This window comes from Mesocricetus auratus, unplaced genomic scaffold (genome assembly GCF_017639785.1).
Source record: "Mesocricetus auratus isolate SY011 unplaced genomic scaffold, BCM_Maur_2.0 Super-Scaffold_100676, whole genome shotgun sequence".
Taxonomy (NCBI): Eukaryota; Metazoa; Chordata; class Mammalia; order Rodentia; family Cricetidae; genus Mesocricetus; species Mesocricetus auratus.
In genome coordinates this window covers 163,078,969-163,098,953 of record NW_024429266.1, presented here as the reverse complement: position 1 = coordinate 163,098,953, position 19,985 = coordinate 163,078,969, and the positions used below count along the sequence as shown (strand labels likewise).

The window sequence follows — 19,985 nt, the reverse complement described above, 5'->3', positions numbered from 1 at the left end:
AGGATGAAGGAGAGAGGCAGCTGAAGTCAAGCATTCCCCTCTTTCTGCTCCCTGGATGTTATGCAGGATGTAATTGGCTGCCACATACTTCTGTTTTCATGGTTTCCTTGTCATGACAGTACCTAATGTAGTGAGTCAAAAGAAATCCTTCTTCCTTTGAGTTGGTTTAGTCAAGTATTTCTTTGTCAGAGAAAAGAAAGAAGAATACAAATGTTTTAACTGTTGTTCTGCTGTCCCAACATCATACCTGGAAGTCCTGTTCCATTTAAACTGGGGACTAAGTTCCTTGAAGATTCTATCTGGGACCTGAACAACCTATCATATGCATACATTAATCTCACAGTAATTCTCCCTAGTTCTTTTAAACTCATCCCTCCCACAACCACCACTCTGTGGAAATATAAACTGATTTCTTTAACAATGGCATGATTTCACCAGTTTTCTGGGAGGAAGGATATCTGTCAGGCAGTCTTGCAATGGTTTTGTTACTTCTCCTTGGGTATCAAAAGCCACTGATGGACTGTCTGATACAGAATATGGTTCCAACCTTTACTCTCTTGTCTTGAGATCTCCTTGAATAAAAGTAGAAAGAATAAGATTAATCCAGTGTAAACAGACTGACATGGTGATTGGACAGGGGAAAATATCCCTGAACATATGGAGGCAGAACTCCATCATTTCAGTGACATTATCAATGGTACCAGAGAAAAGATGGGGCAACTCACAGAGAGGGAGATGAAAAGGGAGGGGGAAAGATGCTACCAAACTATTCGATTTACAAGCAATTGAGAATTGGGATTGACTCCTAGTCATGCACAGGATCCTAACTGTCAGCCTTGGGCTAGCCTAAAAGTGTCGTAATTTCACATCTTAATACAGTTCTGCTAAAAAACTCACAAGTCAGACTTACTAGGGCTCAAAGTCAAAATGGATTCAGTAGATATGCCTAATGACCCAGAGAAACTGTGGTATATGCTATATAGCGTAACAATTTATAAAACAGCTTTTGAAGAATAGTCTCCTGAAATGTTAGAAATGTCTCTGATGCCTCGTGCCAGCTCCTAACACCTGACCATTCTTTCTAGTTTTTACCTTGTTTTAGATTGTGAGATGTGCACTGTATTCCAGCCTGTCAGCCAAGTAGCATCACCTATAAACCTCAGAGCAGAATTCTCTTTTCAATTGTGTGAATCACTGATAAAATCTTGAATGACATCAAGTATACTTCCCTGCACTTTTAAATATGTCTCATCTTAAAAATAGGTCAGATTTCCCCAGTTGGCACCATAGAAAATGGCCCAAGTTACTTTTACAGTTTTGCCTAACTGCATTTTTGTTTGACAGAATTTCTTCTAGAGAATGCCTGGCATCAGGATTAAATCTCCTTTGTAATAGAATTTCACAATGGAACTAGAAACAAACCCTCAAATGTCTGTAGTGTGTGCATTAATATTTCTCCAGGTAAACACCAGAGTGGCGTATTTCATGCTAAATTGATTAGTTGTACGCTTCATTGACCTGGGAAAGAATGTTACTGACAAAGTGACATCATCCATCATGGACTACTTTTCACAAAGCGGGATTTCAGAATTTATTTATGGCTTTGATTGTTAGATACCCGTATAGCTTTGTTAATAGAATGCCTACCAGCCAAGTTATTTAACCATAGTGTGTTTATGTTTTCCTCAGAGATTGGGAAAGGTTTTGTAAATCCTAGTTTGTGGGTGTCTACGAACTTATAGTTTTTAGTATAGCTTCTAGCTTATTTCTCATTTTCAACAAAATGATTCTGAATCCTTCCAAAGGGTACTGAACTAATATATATTTGGCTTTTCATTACTTAATTAACATTTATTGCAAATGAAGTTTTTTACAAGTAAATTCTCATAGTATTACAGTAGATATTGTTACATTATTCAGAATGTAATAAATCATGTAATTCTCAAATGTTTGTAATCATACCTGTGACCTAGTATTTTTAGCATACCCATGCAATAGCAAATGATAACTTGATGCACATCCTTTCCTGAAGACAAAAATGTCTATCAGCAATGGGGTTGGTGCAGACTTGTATTCACTTCTCAGGACACTGTGAGCAGAATTACACATAGATTTCAATTATTTCCCTAAGTCTTTAATGACTTGAATATTTATAAAAAGTAGTCCCTAGTTCACTTTGAGAGTTGTAGTTATTTCTCTCTTTTGGAATATTCCATGCCACTCCTTCTATGTATGTAGCTTTATCACTGTATTCTTTAAAACACGATTCACGCCTTTGGCTCACTAACTCCAGTATTGTAAAAACTTTTTTCATTTCTTTTATTTGGGGAATTTTATTTAAAATACATAGCATTGTGTCATGGTTACTTCAAATTGCCAACTTACATTATCCAGAGTCACCAAAGAAGAGTCTCATGAAGACATCATCTGGACATTTTAGCCCATGATTGTATTTGTGACGATTGTTTGGGCTACTAAAAATTGAGGTGGAAATTCTGCCCATTGTGGCAGCACTGTGCACTTGGTTTTGCGACCTGGACTGTGTAAGTGTAGAGAGGAGAAAGCACTGCTGCGTATGCTCTTGACTGTGACTGTGGCTAGCTCTCAATGTTCCTACCTTAATTTTCACAATGATGGGCTATAATCTGCAGTTGTGAGCCAAAATACCCTTTCTCCCCTAAACTGCTTTTGTCATGGTATCTTATAACAACTACAGAAATGAATCCAAGAAACATTGTACATATTTATTTGTTGTGGACTATTATCATTTATGTAGATTTCCTATTATAGCTGTTACTAATTGACAACATAGCTACTAAAACCAACATGGATGTGTTGTACAACGTTGAAGTTCAACAGGAATTTTCTGAGATTGACAACAGGGTACTGGGAATTGCCTATGCTGAATTCTTTCCCAGAACCTTGGCCAAGTCTTCATTGCCCTTGCTTTTGGCAGCTGCCAGTGGCTGCCTATATTCCTTGGCTCTTGGCCTCCAGCAAATAATCTCCTCCCTCAGGCTTCTGCACATTAGTCAGCCCTTTCTCCGACCTTCCTATGTGTCTTTCCTGGTGATTGATTACACTAGGCACGTTCAGGTTCACTGCAATGTCCTTAACAGCATGTCTTTAACATAGTCCCTTGGCCAGGTGTATAGCTAGCTACCCCAGTGCTGCATTGACAAATTCTTGCAAAATAGATCTATAGACGTGCAGAATCAAATGATCAGTGTAGTTGGCTAAGCATCAAGATATAGGCATATATGTTTTCCTGCTGTTCTTTTGGAGGCTGAGGGAGTTCCTGTTGCCTGCACTGTATGGCCTTTACAGTCTACCTGCCTTCACAGTCTTTTCTGGAATACGGTATCTTAAAATATCTGTCTGTGATAGTGAAAATGTGTGCTTTGGTTGGCAGAATTTCTTCTGGTTAGCTGTAATACTTCTGCCATTTGCTCATTACCACCCTTACAGTGACTCTTGACCCACTCAGGTAATCCAGGAAAACCTTCCCATCTCAATGCCCTATGTTACCTCCATCTGCAGAGTCCCTCTTCCATGTCTAATGTCATACCCTAGATTTGCAGGGCTGGGTGTGGAGTACTGGGGTCAGTTATTCTGAATAATACACAAGTATTCACCAAAACTCTTGAACTTTGATTTAGATATTAGAAAACTCACTAGTTACATCTAAAAGTCTATTTTAAGTATTTCTTCTCCCAGGTATAAGGCCTCCTCTCCATACTTCTCTTTCTTCTTGTTTTCATTTGCTGGTGGTCAAGAATCGTTATTCTCTGGGTTTTTTCTGTGGCTGTACTAGAGAGGAGCTCTGCTTTATTATTCACTTCCATACAAATGATTGCCTAACAACATTATAGAAGCTGTAGTGTTGGGATACTTAGAGAAAGGAAGTGCTTAGGAAACTTTAACATCACCTTCTACAGTGTAAAATATTTATGATGGGCTGTTTAATGAGGGTTGTATATAAATTAGGCCTGGGTGACTGTTTGAGGCTGGAGTTCATCTCTGTAATTTAGAGGCTGTCAGTACATGGGTCTGTGATAGACTCCTGTGTCTTCCTGATGACACTAACTCCTGAAGGGAGAGTGTGAGTCCTCACTGCTGCAGACAGCAGCTTCTTGCCATTTGTCCTTAGGTTATGAGGCTTTCAAACCTTCTACTCACTAATTTACCTCACCAAGCCAAGAGTTTCATTAAAAGTAAACCAGTTTCACCTTTGTGTGTGTGTGTGTGTGTGTGTGTGTGTGTGTGTGTGTGTTAGTGTCAGAGGCAGAGAGTCTTATACTGTTTCACACAGGAGTACTGAAGAGCTTTTCTGGTCTATAGTACAAAAGCCAGCATAAGTGAAAAACCTAGAAGTGAGGTGAGGGTGTTTGCCTCTGCTTCCATCAGTCACTGGATAAAAGCTCCAGGATGGTTATAGACATCAAGTTCATCATCAGGAATGGGCATTCAAGGTGGTCTCTACACTATTGGAAGCAGAGGCAAACACCCACAATTAAACACTGAACTGAACCCCTGGAACCCAGTGACACAGAGAGAGGAGCAATGAGCAAATTGGTAAAGAATGGGCTGGCAAACCATCAGAGGCAGCTGATCTGAACAAGGGAGAGCTTTTGGACCCCAGACCCACAGCTGGGCGGCCAGCATGGGACTGATCCAGACTCCCTGAGTGTGAGAGTCAGTGAGGAGGCCTGGGCAAACTATGGATCAGTGTTTATTCCTGGCATACAAACAGACTTCGTGTGTCCATAACACAAAGAGGGATGCTGTCTCAGCCTGGACTCTTAGGGGAGTGCCTGGACCCTACCCTGAGTGAAATGACAGACTCTAGATATCCCCTATGTGGAAGGAAGTGGCAATAGGGTGGGAGGCTGCGGGGGGGGGGGGATGGGAAGAGTGCTGGAGGAGGGGAGGGAGAGGGAACTGGGATTGACATGTAAAACAAGCTATTTAAAATTAAAATAATAAAATAAAAATAAAAATAAGTGATGTGAGGTTATTATCTCCTTGGAAATTAAAGAGAAGAGCAATTATCCCTGGGAAAGGAAGTGTATGATCCTCCCTCAGATAAAAGGGAAGGGACAGAAAAGTCTGTTGTTCAGTGTCAGCAATCAAGTCAGTTCAGGTTACTAGGAAGTAACCACTGAATAAGATTAAGGGATCAGATTTGAAAAGGATTATGAAAGAGGACCAGTAACAGCATAAGGGAGTGGGATTAGAGTTAGGAAGAAGAACAGACTGGCAATCAGTTTACATATCTGTGGACAAAGAGAAGAGTCGAACTGCAATAAAGATCTGAAACTGTTTTGAGCATTTCTCTGTGCAGTGTTCCAAACATGGTTGCCCATTAGAAAAACCCTACAGTCTCAAAGAGTTCAACGAGTGAGGAAGATTCTGCTGCTATGGCTGTAGCAGCTGCCTCTAGTATGCATGTAGAGGATATTTATCTATGTTCTCTGCAATGCATGAAGAAGACCTTTATCGATCTTCTCTACAATGCATGTAGAGGACATTTATCTATCTTCTCTGCAGTTGGTTCTTTTCAGTGGGTAATGAGTGGAGTCTCCATGGCTACCAGAGTACCACAGAGGTACACACAGACATGTTTGAGTTTCTTTCTTTAACTTCTTCCCTAACTAAGTGATTACTATGATAGAGATAAAAATCATCACATTCCCAATGATATTAAAATACTGTATTGTTTTAAGTGCTAGTATTTTTATTCTGAGAAGAAAAAACAGTAAATGGAGTCATGTAATACATATTATTTTTCAATGAATTTTAAATTAAAATTACACTTGTGATATTTTACCAAAGATATTACATATACCTATTGTTGATACAGGTTCATGTTAAAATACTTGCTTGCACAAATTTTCTGTATGTTAGGTTTTCTGACACTTACACTAAATTCTTTCTTCCAATATTTCTTACTTTGGATAATCTGCAATTTGACTGCTCAATTCTTATACTGGAGACAAAGTTTTCATCTGGCTGGATAATAAAAAGAAGCCTATTGTATTAACTCTGTGTCTTGAACAGTTTAATAAGCAGAGAAAGAGTGTGTTGCCTCCACTAAAAAAATGAGGAGGAGGGGGAATCTGAAAGGTGAGGGTTGGCTGAGAGCCACAGGAGGACCATAATGAGCCATTGCTGCTGCAGCTTCCAGTCTTACCAACTGCAGAAGAAGCTTCTTCTGCCTTCTCAGCACTGTTTTTCTATAAGATTTATGTGGTCCTTTACAGGGGTAATAAGTGGCATGGGGGTAGGCAAGAGACTAAAGGGAATAAGTGTTGAAGGTTTTTTTTCTGTAAAATTCCACAAACAACTGGAATTTTCTAACTCACCATTGATTTACACCATCATAAAATATCCTTCACTATTTAGAAAAAGAAATCAGTGTTTATGAATGTACCATATTCAGTGTTTCCTCAGTTGATATAGGACATTGTTACTGGCCTCACCTCGGATGGTAACTACCAAGTTCTTCAGGTATTCTTTTTTTGTTTGTTTGTTTGTGTTTTTGTTTTGCTTTTTATTTTTCGAGATAGGGTTTCTCTGTATTGCTTTGGAGGTTGTCCTGGAACTCACTCTGTAGACCAGGCTAGCCTAGAACTCACAGAGATCTGCCTGCCCCTGCCTCCCGAGTACTGTGATTAAAGGCATGTGCCACCAACGCCCGGACTTTCTTCAGGTATTCTTCTGCTACTGCACTTTTATGTGTTCATCCTTGTGTGTTTAGTGTTCTCTTGATGTTTATGTCTATTCTTCAGTCATGAAAGAAATCCTTCTGAAACTTATCGCATCCCTCAACTAAACTTGGAACATCATTTCACTGTGCTTTACATCATGTAATGGTCCATTGTTTCCTAAAAGGAAAGATGCTTCACCATTATAATTGTGCTTCAAATCTATTTTTATTTAGACCTCATTAAATTTATATTGATAGCATATGTTTTCAAAAAAATCTTTTGGAAACTTTTACAGGAATTAACCAGGGAGGTGAGGTTAGTGTAATTGCAAAAGAAAACAGAGCCAATGAAGAAGGAAACCAGTAAAGCAAACAAAGAAACTGTGCCTTGTAACACTTAACTCTCTATTCTTTGAGGATCTAAATCCCAGGAACCTGTACTAGTTAGATGTCATCCTTGTAGAGAAGAACATACTTCCTTAATAAACAGCTGTTTCCACAAACTCACAGTTGGTAAAGATACTCCTGGTAGATTTTTTTGTCATAGATTATAGCATAATGTGTCCTCCCTCGACTCAACAAATTCTTATTTAGGACCTGTTCAATGCATTTAATATTTTAGCTTCCAGGTAGAAATAGGAGCAATTGGCTTAAAACTGGCATCAAGGTTGAAGATATGACTCGTGGTAGAACTCTTGGAAATATGTGTTAGGTCCTAGGTTTGATTCCCAGAACCACAGATGAAATTGAATAATTGACATCATTTTGTTATTTTCAAAGGAACAATTGAGGAGATAGTCATTACATTGTGAATGATAGAATGCTTACTTTAGAATAAACTTCAGAGTTTCCCTTGTGGGTTGAAGGGTGGCCTCACAATTAAAAGCACACACTACTCTTACAAAGGATCTATGTCTGTCAGCTCACAACTGCCTTCAACTCCAGTTCAGTGGATCTTATGACCTCTTTTGGCCTCTGGAAGTTACACACACACACACACACACACACACATACATACACACACACACACACAATTAAAAATAAAATAAATTCTTGGCAGTCACTCTTGTACATGGGCTGAAGCCTAGATATTGCTCCTTGGAGATGACTGATACTGCATTATGAGCCACTTGACATTATGTCAGCTGAATGAAGTCTGATGTTTAAAGAAGAGGAAACAATAGAAAGAGCCATCTATTTTCCTGCGAATGTCACAATTTCATTCTTCTTTATTATACCTGAAAAATCCATTTTGTATATATTTTCTTCAGTAATATATCTATAGAAAGAGATCGAAACTTAGTTGATATAAATAATACTTCAGAAAACATGAACATATAAAAATTCCTCTGTAATATTAGTGATTTCTATGTAAATAACTAAGTGTAGTATATATAGATCATATGGTAAATCTTCTTTAAATTTTGAGGTTCCAGTCCATGGTGACTGCACTAAGTTACATTCCCACAAGCAGCATATAGAGTTCTCTTACATTTGTGGATCCTAAATTTCACATAGATACACAGAACCTTTATGTGTACATGACAAGAAAGTAGAAGTGAAACTCATTAGGAAAGGGGACTAATGAGAGGGGGAGGAGAAAAAGAGTAAGATTGGCACATGTGAGAACATGTTCAAATTATATTATTTACTTGTATAAAATGTCTTTATAGAGAGACGCAATAGTATATGTAATGAATATATGACTATTTACCCCAAAAATAGAAAGTAAGGAAAGAATGAAGGAAGAAAGAAAGAAAGAAAGAAAGAAGAGAGAGAGAGAGAGAGAGAGAGAGAGAGTGAAGAAGTGATGGAGGGAGGAAGAAAAAGCGTGCAGGACAAATGTCTTTGTAGGCTCAGGAGCAGCATAAGCAAAGACCCAGGATCCAGAGAAACCTGGAGCTTGGCACAGTTTGTGGGAGGGATATAATGTTGAGATTGCATCATTGCTTGTTACTCATAAGAAGCTAAGGAGCTGTGATAAGTTTGATGCTAAGATTGCTATTATATGATTGGTAATTTAGACATATAGAATTATAGAGACACAAATTAAAATGGAACAAGAACAAAGCCAGCCAGGTATACCCAGAACAGGGACAAGGAAGAAAGCAAAGGTGCTGTGCACACTAGAATGCCAATCGGCCAATCAGCAGCGTTCCATCATAATGTAAAATGAATGCCAAATCATTTCCCTGAATACTCACCCACATGACTTGAGGAAATGCATCATGTTTTGTACCCTTATAACTGAGTCTGGCACACTTTGCTAAGTAATGAAATGTATTTCTTCTTAACTTTGTTAGAACTATCATATGCTTGGGTCTTCAATGAGTATCCATCATTTGTTGAAGAAGACAGCCGGAGATTTGTCTCTCAAGAGACAGGGCACCTCTACATAGCTAAGGTGGAGTCATCTGATGTGGGAAATTACACATGTGTGGTGACTAGCACTGTGACAAACGCCAGAGTATTGGGCTCCCCAACCCCTTTGGTGCTTCGCTCTGATGGTAAGAAACCTAAAATGGAATGCCCATGAAATGACTTGTTTTCATTTTGATCAGCTTGAAACTGTTTAAAGTTTGTGAGTTTTCTGTGATAAGCTAAAAAGCCTCACTAAAATGAAATCATAAAAGAAAAATTCTCTGGCATTATCTCCCTGATCCCTGCTGAAAGGGTATCTAAGATTCAGGAGAAAGCCAATTTAGGAGCTGGGGCTAAAGCTTGCCCATAGAATAATTGCCAAACATGTACACAGCCCTGGGTTTGATAGTCAAAACTATACGAAATGGATATGGTGGTACATGCCTATAATTGCACAGCTGGAGACAGAACAATAACAGGTTCAGAAGTACAAGGTCATTATGGGCTACACAGTGGGTTTAAGAGCAACATGGACTACATGGGACTTTGGAGAGGAAAAAGAGGGGATGCAAATTTATAAGCCTGAGCAGGTGACTTACTAAGCTAAATCATATCTCATACAGCATGATGTCTTGCAAACAAATATGGAAGACCTTTTCAGACAGGTATAATGGAATCAGAAAGCTCCCACATGTTAAATCACCATGTTTTGATTTCAGGGAGTCATTCAATATGTTTAAGACTGACACCTATCTGATGAGGCTTCCATTTAGCAAATTCCCTCCTATAATCTTTGTACCATAGGAAATTTCAGGGATTATTAATATATTGTGGGTATGAACTTACATAAGTATGCTCACATTGAGTATAGCATTTCAATGATTTTCTTTAAAATACATTGCATGTTACAGTCTTTTTGACTCCTTGAATCCAGAGTTCTAAAATGTTATTCAGGGTGCATGCTTGACCAAGTGAACCATTTCAATCACTGAAAGTAGTAGTAGGCTCAAAGGGGAGCCAAATAAAGTTTTATTGACAAATACAAAATGATGGCATAGGAAACACTAACACTTACAATTTTTTTATTGTGAATTCACAGGTGTCATGGGTGAATATGAGCCTAAAATAGAAGTTCAGTTTCCAGAAACTCTTCCAGCAGCTAAAGGTTCAACTGTGAAGTTGGAATGTTTCGCACTTGGGAAGTAAGTTCTTTAACAATCCCATATGTTGTTAGGTTACTACGGGGAGGGAAGGTGGGTTTTATTTTTTTTCTTGGTAGCATTATTTATTTATATTTGTACCTTTAAATATTTTATTTAAAGGTATAATGCAAGATTTTAGATCAATCTCACTATGGAATTAATAATGAATACTTCAATAGATTTCCTTCCCCATCTTTCTTCCAGCCTCTGCTACACTTGACCCTGACTTTTATCCAACCATTTCTCTTTCCCCCTTCATGCTATGTGTATATATTTGCCTACCTCACCCTTCTTCATCACCTACTTCTCCCTCTCTTTTCTTAATTTTTAGACTATAAGTAAACTTATGTGTATGTTTGTAACTGTGTGTCTGTGTGTGTTCAAAAAATATGCACATATATACTTTACAGGTTACAATCCATTTATGAAGAACAGATTTTTGTCTTATTTTGAATCAACTCATATAGTACTATACTTTTCAGATCTATTAATTTCCTTGCAAATTTTATTTTCTATGCAACTGAATAAATTTCATTCTGATTATTCACCATATTCTCATCTAACCTGGTTGCATTTCTTTGATATCCCAAATAGACTATCAGTAAACATGCATGAGGAAGTATCTCTGTCATATGGAATCCTTTGGGTACATGCCAAAACACGTATAATTGAGTTGTGTATTCTTTCTGTTTTTGTTTATTTTATTTTTGCTAAACCTCCATACTGATTTCCATGTTGATTGTACTAGTTTGCATTTCCACCAGCCATAAACCCCATCTAGAAAAACATCTTCTCTATTATCTGTTGTCTGAGTTCTTTGACTGCCATATGGCTGGGATGAAGTGGCATCTTAGAATAGTTTCAGCTTGCACTTCTGTGATAATCAATTACGTATTTTGATCATTTTAAAAAATATTATCAACATTTTTGTTTCTTCTGATAACTGCCTGATTATTCCATTATCCATTTTTATTGGCAATTTCTTTTCATTGATGTTTAGTATTTGTAATTCTTTATAAATTTGCAATATTTGCCCCTCATCACATATATATATATACATCATATATATACATATATATGCATATATACATATATGCATATATATGTATATATATCTTGTAAGGATTGTCTTCCATTACGTAGACAGTTGACTCTGTTTATTGTTTCTTTTGCCTCATAGAAGCATTTTAATTTCATGCAGTCCTGTTTATTGATTCTTGAGACTGATCCTGGGATTATAGAGTTATATTTTCCTATTGAAGTTTTAGTATTTCAGACTTTCAGTTGAGGTCTTTGATGTGCTTTGTGATGTTCTGGTATAGGGTAACTGTTTTGAATCAAATGTCATTGTCCTGCCTGTGGATATTCAGTTTTGCCAGCACAATTTCTTGAATAAGCTGTCTTCTTTCAATATGTTTTTGACACCTCTATGTGGCCACAGCTTTGCTTGTTATATCCAGGTCCTCTAGTCTCTTCCATTTGTATACCTGTCTTTTTGTAATTCTACCATTATAACTCAGCATTATAATTTGAAGCCAAATATTGTGTTACACCCAATTAGATATTTTCTCCTTAGGATTGCTTTGGCTACATCTGATCTTTTGTAGATATGAATATTTGGATTGGTTTTTCTAGTTTTGTAATAAATGACACTGAAATCTTTGTAGGAGTTACACTGAAACTGTAAATTAAGTTTGGTACCATAGCTATCTTCATGAAACTCATTGTCCCAATTCAGGGTCATGGGAGGTCAGTCCATCATTTAGTGTCTTTCTTTCCTTTATCTCCTTGGCTAGGATTACTCTTAGGTAGTTTATTTTTTTGAAGGTCGTATGAATTACATATTGTCCTAATTTCATTTTCAGCAAGTTCACTGTTGGTATAGGTGAAAGCTACTGATTTTTATATATTGATTTTATTCCTTGCAACTTTATTAAAAATGACTTTATGGGGTCTTTTAAGTATACGACTATGTTATCTGCAAATAGGTATAGTTTGAAATCTTTTCCCATTTTTATCTCTATTCTATCTTTATCATTTTTATAGCCTAGCTAAGACTGGTCCAAGCACTGTACTGTGGAAGAAGTGAGAGGGTCATTCATTTAGTTATGGTTACTATTACTGTGAAGAGACACCATGACCATGACAAACCTTATAAAGAAAACATTGGTAGGGGAACTGACAGAGACAGCTAACCTGAGCTCCTGAGAGCTCATGGATTCTAGACCAACAGTTAACAACCCTGCACAGGACTGACATAGTCCCTCTATATGACAGTTGTGCAACTTGGTCTATTTGTAATAATCTTAGCAGAGAGGTAAGGATCTGTCCCTAGCTCTTAGCTGTCTTTTGGAAACATGTTGCCTATGATGAATTACCTCACCTAGCCTTGATACAGGGGGAGGAGCTTGGTCCTGCCTCAAGTTGAGGCTTCATGTTTTGTTCAAGCCCAGGGAAGACTTGCCCCTCTTTGGATGGACACTGGAGGAGGAGTTCATGGGTAGAGAATAGATGGGAACAGGAGGAGAGGAAGGAGGGCAAGTGGTCTGTATGTAAAATAAATTTTAAATTTTTAATTAAACAAAATATAAGCAAACAAATAAATACACGAATGAATAAATGGGAATATTGGGGATTCTCACTTATAGTTTCAGAGGATCAGTCCATTGTCATCATGACTGGGAGCATAGCAGCATGCAGGCAGACCTTAGAGTACTACATCTTGACCAGAGGCAGCAGAAATTCCACTAACAGTCACACTGAGGAAATCTTGAACAAAAGAGACTTCAAAGCCTGCCCTCACAGTGACATAACTTCCTAAACCAAGATCACACTTCCTAATAGTGCCACTCCCTTTGGGGGCCTTTTTCTTTCAAATCACCCCAGGCATCCTTGTCTGATGCCAAATTTTAAATAATTCCAGTTTGATGTAATGTTGACTATGGGTTCATTTTATATGGACCTTTTATTATTCTGAGGTATGATACATGTTTTCCTAAAGTATCCGTGACTTTCATCATGACAGAATGCTGAACTTCGTGAGATGCCTTTTCAGCAGCTATCAAGGTGATTATGGGATTTCTGTCCTTACCTTTATTCATATGGTTTGCTACATTTACTGATTTATGTACATTTCTTCTCAGAAATGAAGCTCACTTAGTTATGATATATGATCTTATGTGTTCCTGAATTCAGTTTACAAGTTCTTTGCTAAGAATTTCTTTTTTCGTATGTTAGTCTTGGGAGTTGTTCTATAGTTTTCTTTTTTACTTGTCTTTATCTACCTTTGGTATCTGGATCATACTGGCTTCATAGGATGAACCTGGTAGTGTCTACTCCCTTTTCTTTTTTATCAAAATGCTTGAGCAATGTCAGGATGAAAACTTCCTTAAAAATTTGAGAGAATTCAGCAGTGAATTCATCTGGTCCTACCTTTGCTTTATGCAGAGACTTCTGTCTGATTATCGCGTGGATCTCATTGTTTATAATTATATATATAATATATATATATACACGTATATATAAATTATATATAATTGTTTTTTGGCTTTAATTTTGGTAGATCATGCACATTTGCAAAGTCATCCATTACTTTTAGGTTTTCTAACTTTTTGAAGTATACTTTGCCAAAGTGTTGACTACCAGTGATCTAGATTTTAAAGGAATTTGTTGTGACAACAGCCCCATTTGTCTCTAATTTTGTCTTCTCTCTTCGTTCTTCTCCCATTTTATAAATTTAACTAAGGGGTTGCCAATATTGCCTTGTATCTTTTTCAATTAACTTAATCTTTGTTTGATTTTTTATGTTTTCTAAAGTTTATTTAGAAGCAAAGAATAATTGAATTCAGGAAAATATACTCATATGATGTATTTTGAAGCTTTGAAAGAAAATTGGAAGAATTGATAATGCCTTACTAAATCCATAAACTAAGTCAGAAAAAAATGTATTTTCTTGTTCATTTGACATATCTTCTGCAATTAAAGCATGAGTTGACTGGCAAAGATGAGCAGCTTATTGTATTAAAATATCATCTCAAAGATATAAACCTAGGAATGGTAGCACATTCCTGTAACTATCACTCAGGAATCATAGCAAAGGAACAGAAAATCTGAGCTGCATAATGAGACTCTGCATCAAAACAAGAATTAAGTCTTTGCACATGCTTATATACTTTATAGCTGGAAGTTTTCTTTCTTTGAAACCTATTTCTTTGACTCCCTTAGCCAAAGTTCTCTGTTTTTGAGTCTCTAAGATTTCCAGAGAACAGCAAATGACTTGACAATTTTCTTATCAGCCCTGTTCCTCAGATTACTTGGAGAAGAAGTGATGGGATGTCATTTCCCAACAAAATTAAATTGAGGAAGTACAATGGTGTGCTCGAAATCCCAAACTTCCAACAGGAAGATACAGGCTCCTATGAGTGCATTGCTGAAAACTCAAGAGGAAAAAATGTGGCCAGAGGGCGACTCACTTACTATGGTAAGCATCAGCTGTGGGAAAAGTTGCCTTATATCTTTTGTCCTTTCATAGCTGCTTTGGTAGGTGGGGGTAGTTATAGCAGAAAATCAAGGATTAATTTGTCCTTTTGTCCTTTTCTGTGTTTTATTCTCATTTTGTTAAGCAAGGACAAACATCAAAGAAGGAAGGAATTAAAAAGAAAGGCAACTTTGCAAACTACTGGAAGGCATATTCCTTTTACAGTGTGAAAATGATTCATATGATAATGAAATCTTTCGTGTTTTGCTAAGAATGACCTTTCACACACTTAATCATTTAACAGACAACTCTGGCCCCTTTGTTCTCTGGAAGAGGTGATTTTGTGTCTTTATATAAAAAGCATAATAAAACTGCTTGTTGAGAAAAGTTGCAATTGTTACATTAGAAAAACCAAATCAACTAAAGATGTTGTTTTGGATGGAGATATTTCACCCCATGAAATAATATATCTGTAGTCTGTTTGCTTACTTTAGTTTGTAATCACATTTGTTTGATAAACTGCTCAATTTGAAGAAAGAAAGAATTGAAAATATCATTTCTTTTATTTAAAGGACTATTTTTAAAAGAAAATTAGGTATTCTTTTTGTTTTTTACATTTTCTTTTGTTTAAAACGTGCCATTAGTTTTTGGTGAAAATATGGCTTGGAAAGTGGTCATATGTTATTGTACAAAATACAATCTGTAAAATGCACAGAAATGGAAGTTCATTGAATATATTTGTAATTTAATTATTAGAAACATTGTAAGCCCAGTAAGAATTCACCGATTTTATGAAGGGCAAATTGCATTATAGTCTATTTATTTTAGTAAGTGGTAATTGAAACAGCTTTCCATGGTGGTGTGTACAGTGCATATAAATGCTGCAGGGGAAGAAACTGTGTGCTAAGACAGCTGTTTAAACTCTAGAAACAGTTATGGATTCCCCCTCAACAATTTGACGTCCAAATGCATTACAAGATCAGTGCTTCTTATGTTACAGGGTTTTATGAACTGTAAAGGGAAAAATGAAGGAATATTTTAATAGCAGGCATCAATATGTTGCGTAACTTTCCCACTTTATCTTATTATTATTTTAATATAAAAATTTTCCTGTGGGTCAGTGGCTATAAGTTGGTGGCATGATATGGAAGTAATGGTGGAAGTGGTGCTGATGGTGCTGATACCGCATATTCTTCACCCTTTTGGCTGAGCATCTCTGAGTCGCCCACACAAATGGGTCTTTCTCATGCCCTAGCTTAGCTTCTCTTTCTGCTCATCTACTCCATCACATCACACTCAGAAGTGACCACTGTGAGCAAAGTTCTGACTTGTTAAATCAGTGCTTCTCAACCTTCCTAATGCTTTAATCCCTGAATACAGTCCCTCATATTATGCCAACCCCCAACCCAGAAATTATTTCCATTGCTACTTTGTAACTATAATTTTGCTACTGTTATGAATCACAATGTAAATATCTGATTATCTGATATGCAGATAGTCTTAGGAAACCTCTGTGAAAGTATGGCTAGACCCCATAAGGGTCAAGACCCACAGCTTCAGAATGGCTATGTTAATGATTTAGTGCTTTTAACTTTATACCATGCCCCTCAAGGAAACTTATCTAAAGCTAAACTGACATTCCAGCACTTAACATCAGACCATGACTCAGTTTATCTCCTTTTGTTTTGTTTTCTTTTGGTTTTTTGTTGTTGTTGTTGCTTTTGTTTTCTTGTTTTGTTGTGTTTTCTTTTCTGCTTGGATCTTTTCTCCTTGTTCTATATATTAAATTGTCACTACAATCACAAGGTGGCTACCACCAACAAGCACCACACTGGGTGCTCACATCCCTTTGTTCTACAAACCATTTTCTAATTCCTTACTCAGATGTCCATCCCTAATGTCCTCAGTATCAAGGGAAAGGAGGCTTAGGGAAGAGCCTCCCTTTGAAACAGGGTATAAAAGCATCCCTCCCTAGATTTCATGGACAATGCTAACTGACAGGGAAGAAGGACAACAGCACAAAAGACTGGTGATGTTTTAGTCATAAGGAAAAATGTAAATTAATGCACTAGAGGAAACCAGTAGCATCACTTATACTTAGTCGATTCAGTAGACAGTATTTTATGTACCTAAGAAATAAATTATAAGTAAATGACAGATAGAGCTTAATTGAAGGTGCCCTACAATTTTACCTTAAAATTATACCATGGAATCAATAAGTATCATGTAGTTCTATGATAATTTGCTCTAATATTTTTTGTGAATGTGGTGTACAAGAGAATTTAAATCTCAGGATATGGCTAAGGGAGAAAAGCCATGACGAACACAGAAGTTCTAATCTCCGGATTAGTTTGGAACACCATCTTATCATTCTATTCAAGAAGAAGACTATTAAAATATTAGAATCACCCATGTAGATACCCACTGGAGACTCAGGACTTGGTCAATGGTTTCTGTACAAATCTAGCTGTAGTCTCCTTCCAGGTGGGTCTGAGGAATCCTGAATTGGAAAAGAAATGTAAATATAAAGTAGGAGGAGTCATCTGAGGTTAACTGTGTATCATACAGGAAAAAACAATTTTTATTCACCAACAAAAACAAAAAAGCTAAGTAACCATAGTTTCCTTTCAATTTTATCTGGGATGAAAAAAGACACTTTTGGGAGACAGAAAGGAAAGACAAATAAATCTTCCTGTGGTTACAATTAATCAGAAATAGATAAACTGCTGCTCCATATGGAGGATGCAAATGCAGATCCCGTGGCACACATCACATGCATAATTCAATGTGAAACCTCTAAGAGATCTCACCTCCCAGGTTTGGATCTGAAATGCAAGCTGGGACTTGGCTGAATATGCTATGTGTGTTGAGTGGCTTCCATTGGAAGTGGTATGTAACTTTCATCTGCAAAAATAGCAGTTTCCAGGTGCCTTGCAAAACATAAGTGGAATTCATTAATTTCCTTGATCCAGCTGATTTGCATACATAATTTGAAGTTGTTTCAGTTACATTTTTTTCTGATAGATGATCTCAATTCATATTAAGGCCACTTATCCATCTTTTGGTGCTTTCATTTTAATGCACAAGGAGTTGTATAAGTTGTTCATTAGTTTTTATTTAATTCAGAGGTATTTCTAACTTGAAGTAAGTATTTTTCTTAGCCATAGATGTTTCTTTCCCATGGATATTAATATTTAATTAATCATGAAGGCCAATAGCAGCTGTCATTCACTTTGAAGTTATCATGAGATAAAACCTTGAAGAAAGTAATTTTCTGTACATGTATCTTTTTCTATTAATAGAGTTCTGAAGAGTGTAATCTAGCAAACAGGATTTTGAAAAGAAAGAAAGCACAATGAAGTCGGCTTAAAATACAATACATTTCAACATCATCATCAAGTCTATAAATGTTTTATGTAGCCATAGTTAATAGTTTAGCCCATGTTAATCATAGTTTGTATTCTGATACTAATTTATAAGCCACTTATTTTTTTTATTTACTATATGATTTGACTCTCTTGTCTTTCTATTATCTATTATTTCCTTGGTTATAGCAAAACCTCATTGGGTTCAACTTATAAGAGATGTGGAAATAGCTGTGGAGGACAGTCTTTATTGGGAATGCCGGGCAAGTGGGAAGCCCAAACCCTCCTACAGATGGCTGAAAAATGGAGATGCCTTAGTACTAGAGGTAAGGTTATACACCTGCTTCATCCAACTCTTCCTGCCTTTTAATGTATTCTTCCTTTAGCCTCTAGAAACCGGGACTCAGGAGAAGGCTCAGTGGGAAAACTGCTTGTTTTTCCAAGGACCTGAGTTCAGTCCTTAGCACCCATGTTGAGAACAATGCTGAGTGTGAGGGTAAATGCTTGTGGTTCTGGGGCTAGGTAGATAGAAACACATGGATATCTGCCAGTGAAAGACACTGCCTTACAGAGAAGGAAAAGAGTAGACTGTGCTTCCTTGAATACACTTGCATGGACATCCACACAAATTTATAACATATACAACAAGGCAGCTTAGATTCTAGTGTCAAAGAATAGGGTTTCTACAGAAGCAATTAAAGTAGGAAATGATTTATTTTGGTATACAGTTTCAGTTAATCGTAATGAGGAAGGTATGATGCAAGGTTAAGGCAGGAGGAATTATAACTAGGGCTAGGACCTAAGCAGATATCACCTTCTAGTACTATCCCCCCCCCCAAACATGCCACCTGACCTAGGAAGGCCAAAATTCCAGTTTCATAGCCTTCTTATGTTCAAACACACCAGACTTCAGGGGGCATTTTACATGTAAATCATATAAAATCAATCATCCAAGTGTTTAGATTCCTTCTCCACTGCAACTTAAGGCATATTGATGATTTTTGAACTGAAAAAGTTACATTAATATAAAAATTATTTGGGGTGCCTGTGTTTTGCTTTAACAGAAACAGAGAAAGTTTTACTTTAATCAAACACAGAATTTAATTTCCTTTTCCTGTTTTACATGTTGGTCCGGTATCTAGAGAGCAATACATCTGTTAATTGGCTACCTTCAAAGATGTGTATTTATTTTCTCATTCACTTCCTCTCTTCATCCTTGTAATTTCTGCTTTTTTGTGTATTTGTGTGTACTAAGTCAATTATGTGCCTTTATGTTTCCATATATAACTATGATACTTGGAAAAAACCCTGGTAAGTATGTGGGTTTCCTTGGACTCGCTTAGCACTCTGTCTAGTGCACTGAATTTATGATGTCTTAAACTTACATGAATATAAAAATATTGTGATAAAATCTTTCTACCTCCCAAGATGAAAATCAACCTTCCAATACATTTTTAGTAGTCTGAATTATTAAATATAGATGAAAATAAAATGGCTGCCACACTTCACCTTTGGTCTTGATAATTATTTTCTGATTTTTACTTGTGTATCTGAAACATGTTTTTCCATTTCAAAGAAGAAAAAGGTTACATTTCATGTCAGACTACCTAGTGGTCTGAGGAAAATAGCAACATCTTTTGTCTGACTGAACTGACAGGCAGCACTGTTTATTTTAATCCTAAAATGTTATTTATCTGCAAGAAATATTATTTTCAATTCAGGAGAGAATACAGATAGAAAATGGTGCCCTTACAATATCTAACCTCAATGTGACGGACTCTGGAATGTTCCAGTGTATAGCAGAAAACAAGCATGGACTCATCTATTCCAGTGCTGAGCTCAAAGTTGTAGGTAAGACTAAATTTTTTATG

General features: G+C 36.8%; 1 protein-coding gene across 1 annotated transcript in view; it reads left to right on the top strand.

Moving 5' to 3' along the window:
* Positions 1-19,985, top strand: part of Cntn3 (contactin 3) — a 373,360-nt gene that overhangs the window by 241,700 nt on the left and 111,675 nt on the right. The window contains exons 6-10 of the mRNA XM_005071216.4: positions 9,013-9,216; positions 10,170-10,272; positions 14,568-14,752; positions 18,304-18,440; positions 19,836-19,965. Of these exons, the coding sequence (XP_005071273.1) occupies positions 9,013-9,216; positions 10,170-10,272; positions 14,568-14,752; positions 18,304-18,440; positions 19,836-19,965 (759 nt within the window). The remainder of the gene's footprint in view (positions 1-9,012; positions 9,217-10,169; positions 10,273-14,567; positions 14,753-18,303; positions 18,441-19,835; positions 19,966-19,985) is intronic.